The sequence below is a fragment of the Bufo gargarizans genome, chromosome 4 (assembly GCF_014858855.1).
Source record: "Bufo gargarizans isolate SCDJY-AF-19 chromosome 4, ASM1485885v1, whole genome shotgun sequence".
NCBI classification, from domain to species: Eukaryota; Metazoa; Chordata; class Amphibia; order Anura; family Bufonidae; genus Bufo; species Bufo gargarizans.
In genome coordinates, this window is record NC_058083.1 from 18,615,037 (window position 1) to 18,636,081 (window position 21,045).

General features: G+C 47.9%; 1 protein-coding gene across 1 annotated transcript in view; it reads left to right on the plus strand.

The window, feature by feature from the left end:
* LOC122935737 (cytosolic 5'-nucleotidase 1A-like) overlaps positions 1–21,045 on the plus strand; it is a 64,093-nt gene that overhangs the window by 34,491 nt on the left and 8,557 nt on the right. The window contains exons 5-6 of the mRNA XM_044291601.1: positions 9,632–9,754; positions 13,583–13,767. Of these exons, the coding sequence (XP_044147536.1) occupies positions 9,632–9,754; positions 13,583–13,767 (308 nt within the window). The remainder of the gene's footprint in view (positions 1–9,631; positions 9,755–13,582; positions 13,768–21,045) is intronic.

Consider the following 21,045-nt stretch of genomic DNA (forward strand, 5'->3'; position numbering starts at 1 on the left):
CCAATTTAGCAATTTCATAATTTAGTGGTTTCTGCTATATCAGAGCTATTTGAAATCTATCCCTAAAAGGGTATATAATATTGAAGGTGCACATAGGGTCATTCAGAATAACTTCACACACACGCTTCTGTGCATTTCCAAGTCTAATTCTGTCACTAAATCCATACCGGTGACCCAGCGCCTAAATACTAGGCCTCAAATTTAAATCCCTCTAAATCTCTCGTTACCCACCGCTGTACTGTTGTTGCTGGGCAAGATATTTAGTGTCCGTCAAAGCACATTTTTTGTTCTGGGTTGAAGTACAATTCCCAATTTAGCAATTTCATAATTTAGTGGTTTCTGCTATATCAGAGCTATTTGAAATCTATCCCTAAAAGGGTATATAATATTGAAGGTGCACATAGGGTCATTCAGAATAACTTCACACACACGCTTCTGTGCATTTCCAAGTCTAATTCTGTCACTAAATCCATACCGGTGACCCAGCGCCTAAATACTAGGCCTCAAATTTAAATCCCTCTAAATCTCTCGTTACCCACCACTGTACTGTTGTTGCTGGGCAAGATATTTAGTGTCCGTCAAAGCACATTTTTTGTTCTGGGTTGAAGTACAATTCCCAATTTAGCAATTTCATAATTTAGTGGTTCCTGCTATATCAGAGCTATTTGAAATCTATCCCAAAAAGGGTATATAATATTGAAGGTGCACATTGGGTCATTCAGAATAACTTCACACACACCCGCTACTGTGTATTTCCAAGTCTAATTCTGTCACTAAACCCATACCTGTCACCCAGCGCCTAAATACTAGGCCTCAAATTTAAATCCCTCTAAATCTCTCGTTACCCACCGCTGTACTGTTGTTGCTGGGCAAGATATTTAGTGTCCGTCAAAGCACATTTTTTGTTCTGGGTTGAAGTACAATTCCCAATTTAGCAATTTCATAATTTAGTGGTTTCTGCTATATCAGAGCTATTTGAAATCTATCCCTAAAAGGGTATATAATATTGAAGGTGCACATAGGGTCATTCAGAATAACTTCACACACACGCTTCTGTGCATTTCCAAGTCTAATTCTGTCACTAAATCCATACCGGTGACCCAGCGCCTAAATACTAGGCCTCAAATTTAAATCCCTCTAAATCTCTCGTTACCCACCGCTGTACTGTTGTTGCTGGGCAAGATATTTAGTGTCCGTCAAAGCACATTTTTTGTTCTGGGTTGAAGTACAATTCCCAATTTAGCAATTTCATAATTTAGTGGTTCCTGCTATATCAGAGCTATTTGAAATCTATCCCAAAAAGGGTATATAATATTGAAGGTGCACATTGGGTCATTCAGAATAACTTCACACACACCCGCTACTGTGTATTTCCAAGTCTAATTCTGTCACTAAACCCATACCTGTCACCCAGCGCCTAAATACTAGGCCTCAAATTTAAATCCCTCTAAATCTCTCGTTACCGCTGTACTGTTGTAGCTGGGAAAGTTATTTAGTGCCCGTCAAAGCACATTTTTTGTTCTGGGTTGAAGTACAATTCCCAATTTAGCAATTTCATAATTTAGTGGTTCCTGCTATATCAGAGCTATTTGAAATCTATCCCAAAAAGGGTATATAATATTCAAGGTGCACATTGGGTCATTCAGAATAACTTCACACACACGCTTCTGTGTATTTCCAAGTCTAATTCTGTCACTAAATCCATACCGGTCACCCAGCGCCTAAATACTAGGCCTCAAATTTATATCCCGCTGAATTTGAATACAATACATTGGGCCAAATAATATATTTGTTGTTGTGGTGAACCATAACAATGAGAAAAACATCTAGTAAGGGACGCGGACGTGGACATGGTCGTGGTGGTGTTAGTGGACCCTCTGGTGCTGGGAGAGGACGTGGCCGTTCTGCCACATCCACACGTCCTAGTGTACCAACTACCTCAGGTCCCAGTAGCCGCCAGAATTTACAGCGATATATGGTGGGGCCCAATGCCGTTCTAAGGATGGTAAGGCCTGAGCAGGTACAGGCATTAGTCAATTGGGTGGCCGACAGTGGATCCAGCACGTTCACATTATCTCCCACCCAGTCTTCTGCAGAAAGCGCACAGATGGCGCCTGAAAACCAACCCCATCAGTCTGTCACATCACCCCCATGCATACCAGGGAAACTGTCTCAGCCTCAAGTTATGCAGCAGTCTCTTATGCTGTTTGAAGACTCCGCTGGCAGGGTTTCCCAAGGGCATCCACCTAGCCCTTCCCCAGCGGTGAAAGACATAGAATGCACTGACGCACAACCACTTATGTTTCCTGATGATGAGGACATGGGAATACCACCTCAGCATGTCTCTGATGATGACGAAACACAGGTGCCAACTGCTGCGTCTTTCTGCAGTGTGCAGACTGAACAGGAGGTCAGGGATCAAGACTGGGTGGAAGACGATGCAGGGGACGATGAGGTCCTAGACCCCACATGGAATGAAGGTCGTGCCACTGACTTTCACAGTTCGGAGGAAGAGGCAGTGGTGAGACCGAGCCAACAGCGTAGCAAAAGAGGGAGCAGTGGGCAAAAGCAGAACACCCGCCGCCAAGAGACTCCGCCTGCTACTGACCGCCGCCATCTGGGACCGAGCACCCCAAAGGCAGCTTCAAGGAGTTCCCTGGCATGGCACTTCTTCAAACAATGTGCTGACGACAAGACCCGAGTGGTTTGCACGCTGTGCCATCAGAGCCTGAAGCGAGGCATTAACGTTCTGAACCTGAGCACAACCTGCATGACCAGGCACCTGCATGCAAAGCATGAACTGCAGTGGAGTAAACACCTTAAAACCAAGGAAGTCACTCAGGCTCCCCCTGCTACCTCTTCTGCTGCTGCCGCCTCGGCCTATTCTGCTGCTGCCGCCTCGGCCTCTTCCTCCGCCTCTGGAGGAACGTTGGCACCTGCCGCCCAGCAAACAGGGGATGTACCACCAACACCACCACCACCACCTCCGTCACCAAGCGTCTCAACCATGTCACACGCCAGCGTTCAGCTCTCCATCTCACAAACATTTGATAGAAAGCGTAAATTCCCACCTAGCCACCCTCGATCCCTGGCCCTGAATGCCAGCATTTCTAAACTACTGGCCTATGAAATGCTGTCATTTAGGCTGGTGGACACAGACAGCTTCAAACAGCTCATGTCGCTTGCTGTCCCACAGTATGTTGTTCCCAGCCGGCACTACTTCTCCAAGAGAGCCGTGCCTTCCCTGCACAACCAAGTATCCGATAAAATCAAGTGTGCACTGCGCAACGCCATCTGTAGCAAGGTCCACCTAACCACAGATACGTGGACCAGTAAGCACGGCCAGGGACGCTATATCTCCCTAACTGCACACTGGGTAAATGTAGTGGCAGCTGGGCCCCAGGCGGAGAGCTGTTTGGCGCACGTCCTGCCGCCGCCAAGGATCGCAGGGCAACATTCTTTGCCTCCTGTTGCCACCTCCTCCTTCTCGGCTTCCTCCTCCTCTTCTTCCACCTGCTCATCCAGTCAGCCACACACCTTCACCACCAACTTCAGCACAGCCCGGGGTAAACGTCAGCAGGCCATTCTGAAACTCATATGTTTGGGGGACAGGCCCCACACCGCACAGGAGTTGTGGCGGGGTATTGAACAACAGACCGACGAGTGGTTGCTGCCGGTGAGCCTCAAGCCCGGCCTGGTGGTGTGTGATAATGGGCGAAATCTCGTTGCAGCTCTGGGACTAGCCAATTTGACGCACATCCCTTGCTTGGCGCATGTGCTGAATTTGGTGGTGCAGAAGTTCATTCACAACTACCCCGACATGTCAGAGCTGCTGCATAAAGTGCGGGCCGTCTGTTCGCGCTTCCGGCGTTCACATCCTGCCGCTGCTCGCCTGTCTGCGCTACAGCGTAACTTCGGCCTTCCCGCTCACCGCCTCATATGCGACGTGCCCACCAGGTGGAACTCCACCTTGCACATGCTGGACAGACTGTGCGAGCAGCAGCAGGCCATAGTGGAGTTTCAGCTGCAGCACGCACGGGTCAGTCGCACTACAGAACAGCACCACTTCACCACCAATGACTGGGCCTCCATGCGAGACCTGTGTGCCCTGTTGCGCTGTTTCGAGTACTCCACCAACATGGCCAGTGGCGATGACACCGTTATCAGCGTTACAATACCACTTCTATGTCTCCTTGAGAAAACACTTAGGGCGATGATGGAACAGGAGGTGGCCCAGGAGGAGGAGGAGGAGGATGAGGAAGAGGGGTCATTTTTAGCACTTTCAGGCCAGTCTCTTCGAAGTGACTCAGAGGGAGGTTTTTTGCAACAGCAGAGGCCAGGTACAAATGTGGCCAGCCAGGGCCCACTACTGGAGGACGAGGAGGACGAGGATGAGGAGGAGGTGGAGGAGGATGAGGATGAAGCATGGTCACAGCGGGGTGGCACCCAACGCAGCTCGGGTCCATCACTGGTGCGTGGCTGGGGGGAAAGGCAGGACGATGACGATACGCCTCCCACAGAGGACAGCTTGTCCTTACCCCTGGGCAGCCTGGCACACATGAGCGACTACATGCTGCAGTGCCTGCGCAACGACAGCAGAGTTGCCCACATTTTAACCTGTGCGGACTACTGGGTTGCCACCCTGCTGGATCCACGCTACAAAGACAATGTGCCCACCTTACTTCCTGCACTGGAGCGTGATAGGAAGATGCGCGAGTACAAGCGCACGTTGGTAGACGCGCTACTGAGAGCATTCCCAAATGTCACAGGGGAACAAGTGGAAGCCCAAGGCCAAGGCAGAGGAGGAGCAAGAGGTCGCCAAGGCAGCTGTGTCACGGCCAGCTCCTCTGAGGGCAGGGTTAGCATGGCAGAGATGTGGAAAACTTTTGTCAACACGCCACAGCTAACTGCACCACCACCTGATACGCAACGTGTTAGCAGGAGGCAACATTTCACTAACATGGTGGAACAGTACGTGTGCACACCCCTCCACGTACTGACTGATGGTTCGGCCCCATTCAACTTCTGGGTCTCTAAATTGTCCACGTGGCCAGAGCTAGCCTTTTATGCCTTGGAGGTGCTGGCCTGCCCGGCAGCCAGCGTTTTGTCTGAACGTGTATTCAGCACGGCAGGGGGCGTCATTACAGACAAACGCAGCCGCCTGTCTACAGCCAATGTGGACAAGCTGACGTTCATAAAAATGAACCAGGCATGGATCCCACAGGACCTGTCCGTCCCTTGTCCAGATTAGACATTAACTACCTCCCCATAACCATATATTATTGGACTCCAGGGCACTTCCTCATTCAATCCTATTTTTATTTTCATTTTACCATTATATTGCGATGCTACCCAAAGTTGAATGAACCTCTCCTCTGCCTGTGTGCTAGGCCTAAATATATGCCAATGGACTGTTGCAGTGGTGGCTGACATGAAGCCTGATTCTCTGCTATGACATGCAGACTAATTCTCTGCTGACATGAAGCCAGATTGTCTGTTACGGGACCTCTCTCCTCTGCCTGGGTGCTGGGCCTAAATTTATGACAATGGACTGTTGCAGTGGTGGCTGACGTGAAGCCTGATTCTCTGCTATGACATGCAGACTGATTCTCTGCTGACATGAAGCCAGATCGTCTGTTACGGGACCTCTCTGCTCTGCCTGTGTGCTAGGCCTAAATATATGCCAATGGACTGTTGCAGTGGTGGGTGACGTGAAGCCTCATTCTCTGCTATGACATGCAGACTGATTCTCTGCTGACATGAAGCCAGATTGTCTGTTACGGGACCTCTCTGCTCTGCCTGTGTGCTAGGCCTAAATATATGCCAATGGACTGTTGCAGTGGTGGGTGACGTGAAGCCTCATTCTCTGCTATGACATGCAGACTAATTCTCTGCTGACATGAAGACAGATTCTCTGTTACGGGACCTCTCTCCTCTGCCTGTGTGTGTGCTGGGCCTAAATATATGCCAATGGACTGTTGCAGTGGTGGCTGACGTGAAGCCTCATTCTCTGCTATGACATGCAGACTGATTCTCTGCTGACATGAAGCCAGATTCTCTGTTACGGGACCTCTCTCCTCTGCCTGTGTGTGTGCTGGGCCTAAATATATGCCAATGGACTGTTGCAGTGGTGGCTGACGTGAAGCCTCATTCTCTGCTATGACATGCAGACTGATTCTCTGCTGACATGAAGCCAGATTCTCTGTTACGGGACCTCTCTCCTCTGCCTGTGTGTGTGCTGGGCCTAAATATATGCCAATGGACTGTTGCAGTGGTGGCTGACGTGAAGCCTCATTCTCTGCTATGACATGCAGACTGATTCTCTGCTGACATGAAGCCAGATTCTCTGTTACGGGACCTCTCTCCTCTGCCTGTGTGTGTGCTGGGCCTAAATATATGCCAATGGACTGTTGCAGTGGTGGCTGACGTGAAGCCTCATTCTCTGCTATGACATGCAGACTAATTCTCTGCTGACATGAAGACAGATTCTCTGTTACGGGACCTCCCTCCTCTGCCTGGGTGCTGGGCCTAAATATATGCCAATGGACTGTTGCAGTGGTGGCTGACGTGAAGCCTCATTCTCTGCTATGACATGCAGACTGATTCTCTGCTGACATGAAGCCAGATTCTCTGTTACGGGACCTCTCTCCTCTGCCTGTGTGTGTGCTGGGCCTAAATATATGCCAATGGACTGTTGCAGTGGTGGCTGACGTGAAGCCTCATTCTCTGCTATGACATGCAGACTGATTCTCTGCTGACATGAAGCCAGATTCTCTGTTACGGGACCTCTCTCCTCTGCCTGTGTGTGTGCTGGGCCTAAATATATGCCAATGGACTGTTGCAGTGGTGGCTGACGTGAAGCCTCATTCTCTGCTATGACATGCAGACTAATTCTCTGCTGACATGAAGACAGATTCTCTGTTACGGGACCTCCCTCCTCTGCCTGGGTGCTGGGCCTAAATATATGCCAATGGACTGTTGCAGTGGTGGCTGACGTGAAGCCTCATTCTCTGCTATGACATGCAGACTGATTCTCTGCTGACATGAAGACAGATTCTCTGTTACGGGACCTCTCTCCTCTGCCTGTGTGCTAGGCCTAAATATATGCCAATGGACTGTTGCAGTGGTGGGTGACGTGAAGCCTCATTCTCTGCTATGACATGCAGACTGATTCTCTGCTGTCATGAAGCCAGATTGTCTGTTACGGGACCTCTCTGCTCTGCCTGTGTGCTAGGCCTAAATATATGCCAATGGACTGTTGCAGTGGTGGGTGACGTGAAGCCTCATTCTCTGCTATGACATGCAGACTAATTCTCTGCTGACATGAAGCCAGATTCTCTGTTACGGGACCTCTCTCCTCTGCCTGTGTGTGTGCTGGGCCTAAATATATGCCAATGGACTGTTGCAGTGGTGGCTGACGTGAAGCCTCATTCTCTGCTATGACATGCAGACTGATTCTCTGCTGACATGAAGCCAGATTCTCTGTTACGGGACCTCTCTCCTCTGCCTGTGTGCTCGGCCTAAATATATGCCAATGGACTGTTGCAGTGGTGGCTGACGTGAAGCCTCATTCTCTGCTATGACATGCAGACTAATTCTCTGCTGACATGAAGACAGATTCTCTGTTACGGGACCTCTCTCCTCTGCCTGGGTGCCGGGGCCTAAATATCTGAGAATGGACTGTTCCAGTGGTGGGTGACGGGAAGCCAGATTCTCTGCTATGGAACCTCTCTCCAATTGATTTTGGTTAATTTTTATTTATTTAATTTTTATTTTAATTAATTTCCCTATCCACATTTGTTTGCAGGGGATTTACCTACATGTTGCTGCCTTTTGCAGCCCTCTAGCCCTTTCCTGGGCTGTTTTACAGCCGTTTTAGTGCCGAAAAGTTCGGGTCCCCATTGACTTCAATGGGGTTCGGGTTCGGGACGAAGTTCGGATCGGGTTCGGATCCCGAACCCGAACATTTCCGGGATGTTCGGCCGAACTTCTCGAACCCGAACATCCAGGTGTTCGCTCAACTCTAGTCCTGACCAAGTTTTCACCACCAGTAGACGAGGAGATAATCCCAACTAAGACTGGGCCCCATAGCAGTCGCATGGTCTGCCGCAATGGTAGTTACGCCCCTGGTGGCATGGGTTCCTACCACTGGACTACCTACGGTGTGTGAACACGGTCTGAGAGGTGCTAAGATATAACTTACAGCCAAGCTCCCACATACCTCCATAGTGAGATCACTCAGTCAGTGGGAGAGATAAAACTGTAAGCCCCGCCTATAACAGGCCATGTGACACAGGTTACCAGGGGCAACAGAATGCTACCAGCAGTACGCAATGGCACATTCCAAACATATCAAGAAAAATAACTGAAATAAAGTGGCCTAAATGGGAGGAAACACTCAAACTCCAAACACTGTGGCGTGTTTATAACCGGGGGAGCAACTCCTCTGCATGTGATCAGTTGCTAACGGCAATCCCCAGCAAAAATGCATACAATGGAGGATGTCCGCAGCGGACCGCATGCACCACAATGGCATCCAACACAAGATGGGATAATGTGTGGATGAAAATATACAAATGTATAAATCACTGCAAAAGGTGCAGCTTGGGAGCTTTGCTGTGAATTTGATCTTGGCACCTCTCACACCGTGTTCACACGCCATAGGTAGTCTAGTGGTAGGACCCTATGCCACACTGAGATACCTTGACGGTGGTGCAAAAGGGCTCCGTTGTGTTCCTGACAGGAATACATTGGCTAAAGTCTCCGTTTTTAACATCAGCCTGAGGGATCAGCCAGTGTTGTCAGTAGCATATTATTGTGGTGCACCTTTTGCAGTGATTTATGTATTTGTATATTTTCATCCACACATTATCCCATCTTGTGTAGGATGCCATTGTGGTGCATGTGGTCCGCTGCTGACATCCTCCATTATATGCATTTTTTGCTGGGGATTGCCGCTAGCAAGAAGATCACATGCAGAGGAATTGCTCCCCCCGGTTATAAACACGCCACAGTGTTTGGGATTTTTGAGCATTTCCTCCCATTTAGGCCACTTTATTATAGTAATTTTTATTTAATAAATTGACTAAATTATGAACTCGCACACTAGAAATTCCATCTACAGGCTGCAATCCCCATTATAACCACTGGGTGGCCAAATACAGACACACACATCATAAACTCCCGACAGAGTATCGCAAAATCATGTTTTTTTTATTTCAAAGTTTGTGCCACACAACTTGTGATATGTCAAGCCAAGAGGAAAAGTAAGAGCCGACACACCTGTATGTATCTCTTTGTTCATAAACTATAGACCCTACCGATGATGGAGTGTTCACATGGCATCCACTCAGCAGTCATTTTTTTGGCATGGCGGATAACACAGATGCATGCTCCTGTATGTTATACAGTGGCATACGTTGGAGCTTTACATTTAGTGCATTCACAGGGGGATCTTCCTATATGTACATATGTGAATACAGCCTAAGACCTGAATCTGCAGCTTTCCCATAATGCATTCCTCTCTACTAATAAGAATTCAGCAAAATGTGATAATGCCAAAATAATGAAATTCTCCAGTGGCACTTCCATGTTCTCACATCTCTCATGCTAATTTGCTTTTGTATTTTAGGTTTGAACATTGAACGATTCTGCATGACGGGAGGGAAGAGCCCGATCGGGTACCTAAAGGCGTACCTCACCAACCTGTACCTATCGAAGGATTCAGAGAAGGTACAAGAGGCCATTCAGGAAGGTAACGTCCTCTCTCCGCTCTTAAGTGCTTCACTTTCCAAACAGGAAAGCAAATTGCTGCCGTCTGGAAAAGTCTGTGAATGAATGTTGTCTTTTCCCCGGCAGTCCTGTGCCGATCACTAGGGCAGAGAGTGTCATGGGGCACGCTCAAAGAACTCCGACCTTACCAGTCTAAAATGAGGCTTCTTACATGGCCAGAGGTGCCGGGTACCTGCCTTCTTCATGTCATTCACAAGACTCCTATTCATTCACCTCCCGGCACTATGACCTGGGTCTTGTATTTCATCTCTGCATCTCATTTTCCCAGTTATAACTAAATCAATGGAAAGAGACACAACAGCGGCATTTGTATGTGACTGGTCAGCAAGAGGCCACTGATTTCACTTTAGTCGGTGACTAATTACTTGAAGAATGTTAAGTCAATCACACCTGTGAACATAAGTCCTTGAGCAATATTTTATTCAGAGTTACGTCATTTTCGGAGACAGCAGGATGACAGTGGCAGTAGGGCTGCAGAAAACGATTATTTTAGTAATCGAGTATTCTATTGATTATTTTTTACGATTAGTCAAGTAATGTAGTAAGAAAAAAAAATTTTATAGACTGTTTTCCTTTATAAAAACTCATCAGAACCCCTGCCATCAGTCCCCAACACCCTTCGATCCCCACTGTGCGATCAGCCCAAGTGCATCAGCTCCACTATGCCCCAGTGCCATCAGCTCCCCCACCCCAGTGCCATCAGCCTCCACCCCAGTCTCTGCTGTCCTGCTCCTCCTGACACCCGGATTGCACAGCGTCATTGGTTGCTATGACGCAGTGCAATCCGGGCGCCCGAACTTAGTCGCACCCCCACCTCCTCGGTTTCACCAACTTACCTTTACAGCAGGGGCGCTGCCGACACCCTATCATTCTGCGCCTGATGTCACACGGCGCGTCAGGTCACGGCGTGCGTACGTCAGGAGGAGGTCAGTGCAGAGCAGGACCATGGATATGCTGTGAAGTGTCCGGGAGGCCTCCTGCTGGAAAGGTGAGTATTCCAAGCGCAGTGGGAGTAATAGCAAGCGCTTCACATGACCCAAACGAATCTTCGATGCAAAAAATTTGCATTGAGGATTTTTTTTGCGTCGAATTACTCGATTTAATCGACAAATCGTTTCAGCCCTAAGTGGCAGGTTGGTATTACCCCTGCTGAGCTTTCTGAAAATGATTTTTTTTTTTTTTGTTTTATTTACTTTATAAAATAATTTATTTTATTTTACAAATAACTTGCCATAAAGTTGTGTATTGCTTTTCATAGCATTGTGTTATGGTGACACATTGTAACGACTACGTCAAACAGTGCTTTCATGATGCATTATGTAGGAACCCTGCCTACATGAGCTTACAATTTATAAAGAATAGAAAGTAGATACGAGAGGTTAGGTCAAGGTGTAAACAGCTGTAGACTTGTCAGGTGGGGTGGTGTTGGAATAGTGCTTGGGGGCTCTGTAGATCAGGTTATATACTAGTTGCGAGCTTGGACTGGGTGGATTAAGGGGAGAAGATCCACGAGGGAAGTGTTGTAGATGAGAGTGGGAAGAGATGACTAGAGTGGTGGAGGTGATACTGTGATCGGCAGAACTTGGGTTGCGTGTGGAGTGGTATCTGTGAATAAGGTCTGATGCACACAAACATATTCATTTTGTGAATCGCGGATCCTCAAAATACAGAAGCTTTCGGTGTGCCATCCGCATTTTTTTGTGGACTCATTATTTCAATGGGTCCGTGGTCTGCAATTTGTGGACATATTCTAGCTTTTTATGGAATGGACATATGAATGCAGAAAGACCCGTTTGTTTTGTATTTGGCGAGTCTCAGTGGCACCCAATCCTGGGAACAGCCACTGACACTCTTATTTGTTGATCAGAAGGGTCTCGGCGCTTCCTACCTCTTTTGGAATAACCGCCGATACCCTCGACTTAGTTATCTTTCCCCCTACTAGGGTTCCCCTGAGTAGGGTCTAACAGGGACAGGATAGTAATAGGTTCGTGGATAGGGAACCTCCACAATCAGGGGGTCGCCCTGGGCTGAGCAGGCTAGAGGGCAAACTAGGGTGAGAGAACTCTGCCCCTGCCCGGTCCATAAGACTCTGCCCCTCCCTCCCCAGTTTTTTCCTTATTTCTTGCTATCCTGTTACTGTAGATTTCTTGTGGGGGGAAGTACTCACATGTCTCTCTACACTATAGTGGTATATTTATACCAATACCCTTCTTTGATAGAATAATAAAGGTATTTTTAAAAGTCACCTTCTCTTTCAGTTACTTTTTTCCTTTGATACCCTGGTGACAAAAACATCCTGATACTAATCTGAATGATTGTTAATGAACTCCTCTGGATTAGGCTTTAAATGAGTCTCATCCTGAAAAATAGTGTAGGAAGTCTCCTTCTGTAGAGGTTGTGAGCGCCGGCTGGACCACTTTGGAGACTTTCCAGGACCTGTCAGTCAGGCGCTGATGTTGTGTAATGGCTTTTACATGTGTATATTATTTTGTACATAGTTTGTTATCCTTCTTTTTGGCACGGCCTCGATCTTGTAGTAGCAACATATTCCACAGACAGGACACATCAGAGAGCGCTGCCACACTGCTGCCTGGCTTCTGTTGTGTAAACCTCTGCTGTCAGGGTCAGGCCAAACAGGCGGCTCATTCAGGCCCCATGACAGGCCAGACAACATGAGGTCTGACAACAGCAATGTGAGAGAGGACAGAGTCTGCCAGGGGAAAGAGCTCGCCTCTCTGGTGACCCACCATCTACATTACTGCTGATGTCACACTGGATGTGGAATCAGGTTCAACACAGACAGACAACAACCAAAAAGATACAGGTCCGAAATAAAAGTCTATAACATAATTTATTGATCCATAATAACGCAAAATGCAAATATATAAAAGTAAGTGTTGCTGAAAAATACTAGAGGGAAACAAAAAAAATCCCCCCAATATAGAGTGCGGCCAGGCGGTGCAACCAACACTCAATGTCTCATAGAGTAGCTATAAAAAGGCAACTATACTTGCTTGCAAAAAGCTAAATAATATAAAGTCTATATAATTGAGTTCAGCTACAGGGTCCTAAATGATTAATATAAATGGTGACAAATGGTCACATGCCACTCAAATAGTTACATAGTAGTAACCAAATATAAGTCAACGCCCTGTAGCCGAATACAAAGAACCTCTAATGAGAAACTCTGCTAACGGATGTAATAAGTGCATATGATAAATAAATAAAAAATTCAGTAAAGCAATTAATGTTTTGAACACATACTCTGAGACATCCACGACGTGCGTTTCATCTGCTGGCTTCGTCAACATAGACAGACAGACTGATATATGGAGAGACAGATACAAGCAGAGAGATATAGAGATATGTAAAGAATAGATATGAGATAGATGGGTAGATTGATATGAGATAGATAGATATGAGAGATAGATAGATAGATAGATATGAGATAGATAGATATGAGAGATAGATAGATAGATAGATAGATAGATCGATAGATAGATAAAAATGGGCAAGCATAGGTATCTGAGAGACTCTGATAAGGGCCAAATTATACAGTACACTACAAGATCTGCTGCTAGCGTCTTGGTGCCAGATACCACAGGACTCCTTCAGAGTCTTTGCATTAATAGGTAAGACCTGTAGTGATGGAACGAGGGCTATCCTTACAAATGATACTGTTATGGTTGATCGATATATATTAGATGCATAGAAAGCATTTAGATAAATATGCAGATAGGTGACGCTTTTTTAGCGACTATTAGTGAATTATTCACTTCTCTCCTTTCAGGAATTGCAGCCGCCACTATGTTTGTTTCCAAACGAGACATTGTTCTACCCGAGAATGAGCTGAGAGTGGCTTTCGATGGGGACGCTGTCCTGTTTTCTGACGAGTCCGAGCAGATTGTTAAAGAACATGGACTGGACACTTTCTTCGAACATGAGAAACAATTTGAGAACAAGCCACTGGCACAGGTATGGCATCTCTTATAGGTTAGCCATGCAGATATTTAAAGGGGTTTTATAGAAAGAAAATGTAACTAATACAGTATAATAAATTACATTATTATTATTATTATTAAAGCGCCATTCATTCCATAGCGCTGTACATATGATAAGCGGTGCACATACACAATACAGACAATTGCACTAAGCACAAACAAGAAGAGGTACAGAAGGAGAGAGAGCCCTGCCCGTGAGGGCTTACAATCTACATATAAACATCTATATAATAAATATTCTCCAACTAATATACTTTGTGTTTCCATTCCTCATGCTTTTCAAGATCTCTGCTTGTTGTGAATGAAGGAGAACATAGCTGTGTACAGTAACCCTGCATCCAGTCTAGAGAAGGCTCTGGGAGCTAAGCAGACTGATACATTGTAGCAAGCACGCAGAGAGATGTGTACATTTGCTGATGATGTACTGAGCTCAGAGTATTGTCTATTATAGATGCATCCAGTCTAGAAAATACTCTGTGAGCTCAACACACTGTCTGCCCTGCACAAATCTCCATGGTATTTCTGCAATGTAACAGTCTTACTGCTGCCTTAAAAGAAGAAGAATTTACACATAAAGCAGTAAGGCCTCTTTCACACTTGCGTTGTCCGGATCCGGCGTGTACTCCACTTGCCGGAATTACACGCCGGATCCGGAAAAACGCAAGTGAACTGAAAGCATTTGAAGACTGATCAGTCTTCAAAATGCGTTCAGTGTTACTATGGCAGCCAGGACGCTATTAAAGTCCTGGTTGCCAAAGTGGGAGCGGGGGAGCGGTATACTTAAAGTCAGTGCGGCTCCCGGGGCGCTCCAGAATGACGTCAGAGCGCCCCATGCGCATGGATGACGTGCCATGTGATCACGTCATCCATGCGCATGGGGCGCCCTGACGTCACTCTGGAGCGCCCCGGGAGCCGCACGGACAGTAAGTATGCTGCTCCCCCGCTCCCCACTACACTTTACCATGGCTGCCAGGACTTTAGCGTCCCGGCAGCCATGGTAACCATTCAGAAAAAGCTAAACGTTGGATCCGGCAATGCGCCGAAACGACATTTAGCTGCTTAAGGCCCCATCCGGATCAATGCTTTTCAATGGGCATTAATTCCGGATCCGGCCTTGCGGCAAGTCTTCAGGATTTTTGGCCGGAGCAAAAAGCGCAGCATGCTGCGGTATTTTCTCCGGCCAAAAAGCGTTCCGGTCCGGAACTAAAGACATCCTGATGCATCCTGAACGGATTTCTCTCCATTCAGAATGCATTAGGATAAAACTGATCAGGATTCTTCCGGCATAGAGCCCCGACGACGGAACTCTATGCCGGAACAAAAGAACGCAGGTGTGAAAGAGCCCTAGGAAAGTTGTAATTTTTTTTTTTTTTTTATCTATAAGTAGAGTTGAGCGAACACCTGGATGTTCGGGTTCGAGAAGTTCGGCCGAACATCCCGGAAATGTTCGGGTTCGGGATCCGAACCCGATCCGAACTTCGTCCCGAACCCGAACCCCATTGAAGTCAATGGGGACCCGAACTTTTCGGCACTAAAAAGGCTGTAAAACAGCCCAGGAAAGAGCTAGAGGGCTGCAAAAGGCAGCAACATGTAGGTAAATCCCCTGCAAACAAATGTGGATAGGGAAATTAATTAAAATAAAAATTAAATAAATAAAAATTAACCAAAATCAATTGGAGAGAGGTTCCATAGCAGAGAATCTGGCTTCCCGTCACCCACCACTGGAACAGTCCATTCTCAGATATTTAGGCCCCGGCACCCAGGCAGAGGAGAGAGGTCCCGTAACAGAGAATCTGTCTTCATGTCAGCAGAGAATTAGTCTGCATGTCATAGCAGAGAATGAGGCTTCACGTCAGCCACCACTGCAACAGTCCATTGGCATATATTTAGGCCCAGCACCCAGGCAGAGGAGAGAGGTCCCGTAACAGACAATCTGGCTTCATGTCAGCAGAGAATCAGTCTGCATGTCATAGCAGAGAATCAGGCTTCACGTCACCCACCACTGCAACAGTCCATTGTCATAAATTTAGGCCCAGCACTAGTGTTGAGCGGCATGTCCCATATTCGAATTCGCGAAATTTTGTGAATATTCGAAAGAATATTCGTAAAATATTCGCGATTATTCAAATTCGTTATTATTTCGCATATGCGATAATTCGAATTATCGCATAATACATATGCTATGCAAAATTCACATGTGCGCTAATGAAATCGCCTTACGAAGATTCGCAACTCAATTCAATCACTAATGTATGAATGCAATGCCCTTTGCCTCTGTTCTGGGACAAGTGTAGATATTCGCATGTGCGCTAATAAAATCGCCTTACGAAGATTCGCACCTCAATCACTTTCTAGGGAATGTGAGACTTTTGGGAATCAATCGAGATACAGTGGGGGGTGATGACAGTAGTTGACAGAGTACAGATCAATGTAATCTGTAAGGTGGAAAGTAAAATAAAAAATACGAATATTCGTAAATCGACTTTTACGAAGTTCTACGTATTCGCGAATATGGTGCTATACTATATGAATGCACAGGCCTTTGCCTCTCTGTTCTGGGGACAAGTGTAGATATTTGCATTTGCGTTAATAAAATCGCCTTACGAAGATTCGCAGCTCAATTCAATCACTAATGTATGAATGCAAAGCCCTTTGCCTCTGTTCTGGGACAAGTGTAGATATTCGCATGTGCGCTAATAAAATCGCCTTACGAAGATTCGCAACTCAATTCACTAATGTATGAATGCAAAGCCCTTTGCCTCTGTTCTGGGACGTGCCGATATTCGCATGTGCGCTAATAAAATCGCCTTACGAAGATTCGCGCCTCAATCACTTTCTAGGCAATGTGAGTAAGATCTGAGCTGTTGGACCTTTGGGAAACAATCAATTATATGTGTACTGTAATTTTGTGGGGGGGGGGGGGGGGAAACAAAAAACGAATATTCGTTTTTACGAATATATAGCACTATATTCGAAATATTCGCGAAATCGCGAAGTTGCGATATTCGCGAAAAAAATTTGCTTTTCGAATATTCGCGCTCAACACTACCCAGCACCCAGGCAGAGGAGAGAGGTCCCGTAACAGAGAATCTGGCTTCATGTCAGCAGAGAATCAGTCTTCATATCATAGCAGAGAATCAGGCTTCACGTCACCCACCACTGCAACAGTCAATTGTCATAAATTTAGGCCCAGCACCCAGGCAGAGGAGAGAGCTCCCGTAACAGAGGATCTGGCTTCATGTCAGCAGAGAATCAGTCTGCATGTCATAGCAGAGAATGAGGCTTCACGTCACCCACCACTGCAACAGTCCATTGGCATATATTTAGGCCTAGCACACAGGCAGAGCAGAGAGGTCCCGTAACAGACAATCTGGCTTCATGTCAGCAGAGAATCAGTCTGCATGTCATAGCAGAGAATGAGGCTTCACGTCAGCCACCACTGCAACAGTCCATTGGCATATATTTAGGCCTAGCACACAGGCAGAGCAGAGAGGTCCCGTAACAGACAATCTGGCTTCATGTCAGCAGAGAATCAGTCTGCATGTCATAGCAGAGAATGAGGCTTCACGTCACCCACCACTGCAACAGTCCATTGGCATATATTTAGGCCTAGCACACAGGCAGAGCAGAGAGGTCCCGTAACAGACAATCTGGCTTCATGTCAGCAGAGAATCAGTCTGCATGTCATAGCAGAGAATGAGGCTTCACGTCACCCACCACTGCAACAGTCCATTGGCATATATTTAGGCCTAGCACACAGGCAGAGCAGAGAGGTCCCGTAACAGACAATCTGGCTTCATGTCAGCAGAGAATCAGTCTGCATGTCATAGCAGAGAATGAGGCTTCACGTCACCCACCACTGCAACAGTCCATTGGCATATATTTAGGCCTAGCACACAGGCAGAGCAGAGAGGTCCCGTAACAGACAATCTGGCTTCATGACAGCAGAGAATCAGTCTGCATGTCATAGCAGAGAATGAGGCTTCACGTCAGCCACCACTGCAACAGTCCATTGGCATATATTTAGGCCTAGCACACAGGCAGAGCAGAGAGGTCCCGTAACAGACAATCTGGCTTCATGACAGCAGAGAATCAGTCTGCATGTCATAGCAGAGAATCAGGCTTCACGTCAGCCACCACTGCAACAGTCCATTGTCATAAATTTAGGCCCAGCACCCAGGCAGAGGAGAGAGGTCCCGTAACAGAGAATCTGGCTTCATGTCAGCAGAGAATCAGTCTTCATATCATAGCAGAGAATCAGGCTTCACGTCACCCACCACTGTAAGAGTCAATTTTCATAAATTTAGGCCCAGAACCCAGGCAGAGGAGAAAGGTCCCGTAACAGACAATCTGGCTTCATGTCAGCAGAGAATCAGTCTTCATATCATAGCAGAGAATCAGGCTTCACGTCACCCACCACTGCAACAGTCAATTTTCATAAATTTAGGCCCAGAACCCAGGCAGAGGAGAAAGGTCCCGTAACAGACAATCTGGCTTCATGTCAGCAGAGAATCAGTCTTCATATCATAGCAGAGAATCAGGCTTCACGTCACCCACCACTGCAACAGTCAATTGTCATAAATTTAGGCCCAGCACCCAGGCAGAGGAGAGAGCTCCCGTAACAGAGGATCTGGCTTCATGTCAGCAGAGAATCAGTCTGCATGTCATAGCAGAGAATGAGGCTTCACGTCACCCACCACTGCAACAGTCCATTGGCATATATTTAGGCCTAGCACACAGGCAGAGGAGAGGTTCATTCAACTTTGGGTAGCCTCGCAATATAATGGTAAAATGAAAATAAAAATAGGATTGAATGAGGAAGTGCCCTGGAGTCCAATAATATATGGTTATGGGGAGGTAGTTAATGTCTAATCTGGACAAGGGACGGACAGGTCCTGTGGGATCCATGCCTGGTTCATTTTTATGAACGTCAGCTTGTCCACATTGGCTGTAGACAGGCGGCTGCGTTTGTCTGTAATGACGCCCCCTGCCGTGCTGAATACACGTTCAGACAAAACGCTGGCTGCCGGGCAGGCCAGCACCTCCAAGGCATAAAAGGCTAGCTCTGGCCACGTGGACAATTTAGAGACCCAGAAGTTGAATGGGGCCGAACCATCAGTCAGTACGTGGAGGGGTGTGCACACGTACTGTTCCACCATGTTAGTGAAATGTTGCCTCCTGCTAACACGTTGCGTATCAGGTGGTGGTGCAGTTAGCTGTGGCGTGTTGACAAAAGTTTTCCACATCTCTGCCATGCTAACCCTGCCCTCAGAGGAGCTGGCCGTGACACAGCTGCCTTGGCGACCTCTTGCTCCTCCTCTGCCTTGGCCTTGGGCTTCCACTTGTTCCCCTGTGACATTTGGGAATGCTCTCAGTAGCGTGTCTACCAACGTGCGCTTGTACTCGCGCATCTTCCTATCACGCTCCAGTGCAGGAAGTAAGGTGGGCACATTGTCTTTGTAGCGTGGATCCAGCAGGGTGGCAACCCAGTAGTCCGCACAGGTTAAAATGTGGGCAACTCTGCTGTCGTTGCGCAGGCACTGCAGCATGTAGTCGCTCATGTGTGCCAGGCTGCCCAGGGATAAGGACAAGCTGTCCTCTGTGGGAGGCGTATCGTCATCGTCCTGCCTTTCCCCCCAGCCACGCACCAGTGATGGACCCGAGCTGCGTTGGGTGCCACCCCGCTGTGACCATGCTTCATCCTCATCCTCCTCCACCTCCTCCTCATCCTCGTCCTCCTCGTCCTCCAGTAGTGGGCCCTGGCTGGCCACATTTGTACCTGGCCTCTGCTGTTGCCAAAAACCTCCCTCTGAGTCACTTCGAAGAGACTGGCCTGAAAGTGCTAAAAATGACCCCTCTTCCTCCTCCTCCTCCTCCTCCTCCTGGGCCACCTCCTCTTCCATCATCGCCCTAAGTGTTTTCTCAAGGAGACATAGAAGTGGTATTGTAACGCTGATAACGGTGTCATCGCCACTGGCCATGTTGGTGGAGTACTCGAAACAGCGCAACAGGGCACACAGGTCTCGCATGGAGGCCCAGTCATTGGTGGTGAAGTGGTGCTGTTCTGTAGTGCGACTGACCCGTGCGTGCTGCAGCTGAAACTCCACTATGGCCTGCTGCTGCTCGCACAGTCTGTCCAGCATGTGCAAGGTGGAGTTCCACCTGGTGGGCACGTCGCATATGAGGCGGTGAGCGGGAAGGCCGAAGTTACGCTGTAGCGCAGACAGGCGAGCAGCAGCAGGATGTGAACGCCGGAAGCGCGAACAGACGGCCCGCACTTTATGCAGCAGCTCTGACATGTCGGGGTAGTTGTGAATGAACTTCTGCACCACCAAATTCAGCACATGCGCCAAGCAAGGGATGTGCGTCAAATTGGCTAGTCCCAGAGCTGCAACGAGATTTCGCCCATTATCACACACCACCAGGCCGGGCTTGAGGCTCACCGGCAGCAACCACTCGTCGGTCTGTTGTTCAATACCCCGCCACAACTCCTGTGCGGTGTGGGGCCTGTCCCCCAAACATATGAGTTTCAGAATGGCCTGCTGACGTTTACCCCGGGCTGTGCTGAAGTTGGTGGTGAAGGTGTGTGGCTGACTGGATGAGCAGGTGGAAGAAGAGGAGGAGGAAGCCGAGAAGGAGGAGGTGGCAACAGGAGGCAAAGAATGTTGCCCTGCGATCCTTGGCGGCGGAAGGACGTGCGCCAAACAGCTCTCCGCCTGGGGCCCAGCTGCCACTACATTTACCCAGTGTGCAGTTAGGGAGATATAGCGTCCCTGGCCGTGCTTACTGGTCCACGTATCTGTGGTTAGGTGGACCTTGCTACAGATGGCGTTGCGCAGTGCACACTTGATTTTATCGGATACTTGGTTGTGCAGGGAAGGCACGGCTCTCTTGGAGAAGTAGTGCCGGCTGGGAACAACATACTGTGGGACAGCAAGCGACATGAGCTGTTTGAAGCTGTCTGTGTCCACCAGCCTAAATGACAGCATTTCATAGGCCAGTAGTTTAGAAATGCTGGCATTCAGGGCCAGGGATCGAGGGTGGCTAGGTGGGAATTTACGCTTTCTATCAAATGTTTGTGAGATGGAGAGCTGAACGCTGGCGTGTGACATGGTTGAGACGCTTGGTGACGGAGGTGGTGGTGGTGGTGTTGGTGGTACATCCCCTGTTTGCTGGGCGGCAGGTGCCAACGTTCCTCCAGAGGCGGAGGAAGAGGCCGAGGCGGCAGCAGCAGAATAGGCCGAGGCGGCAG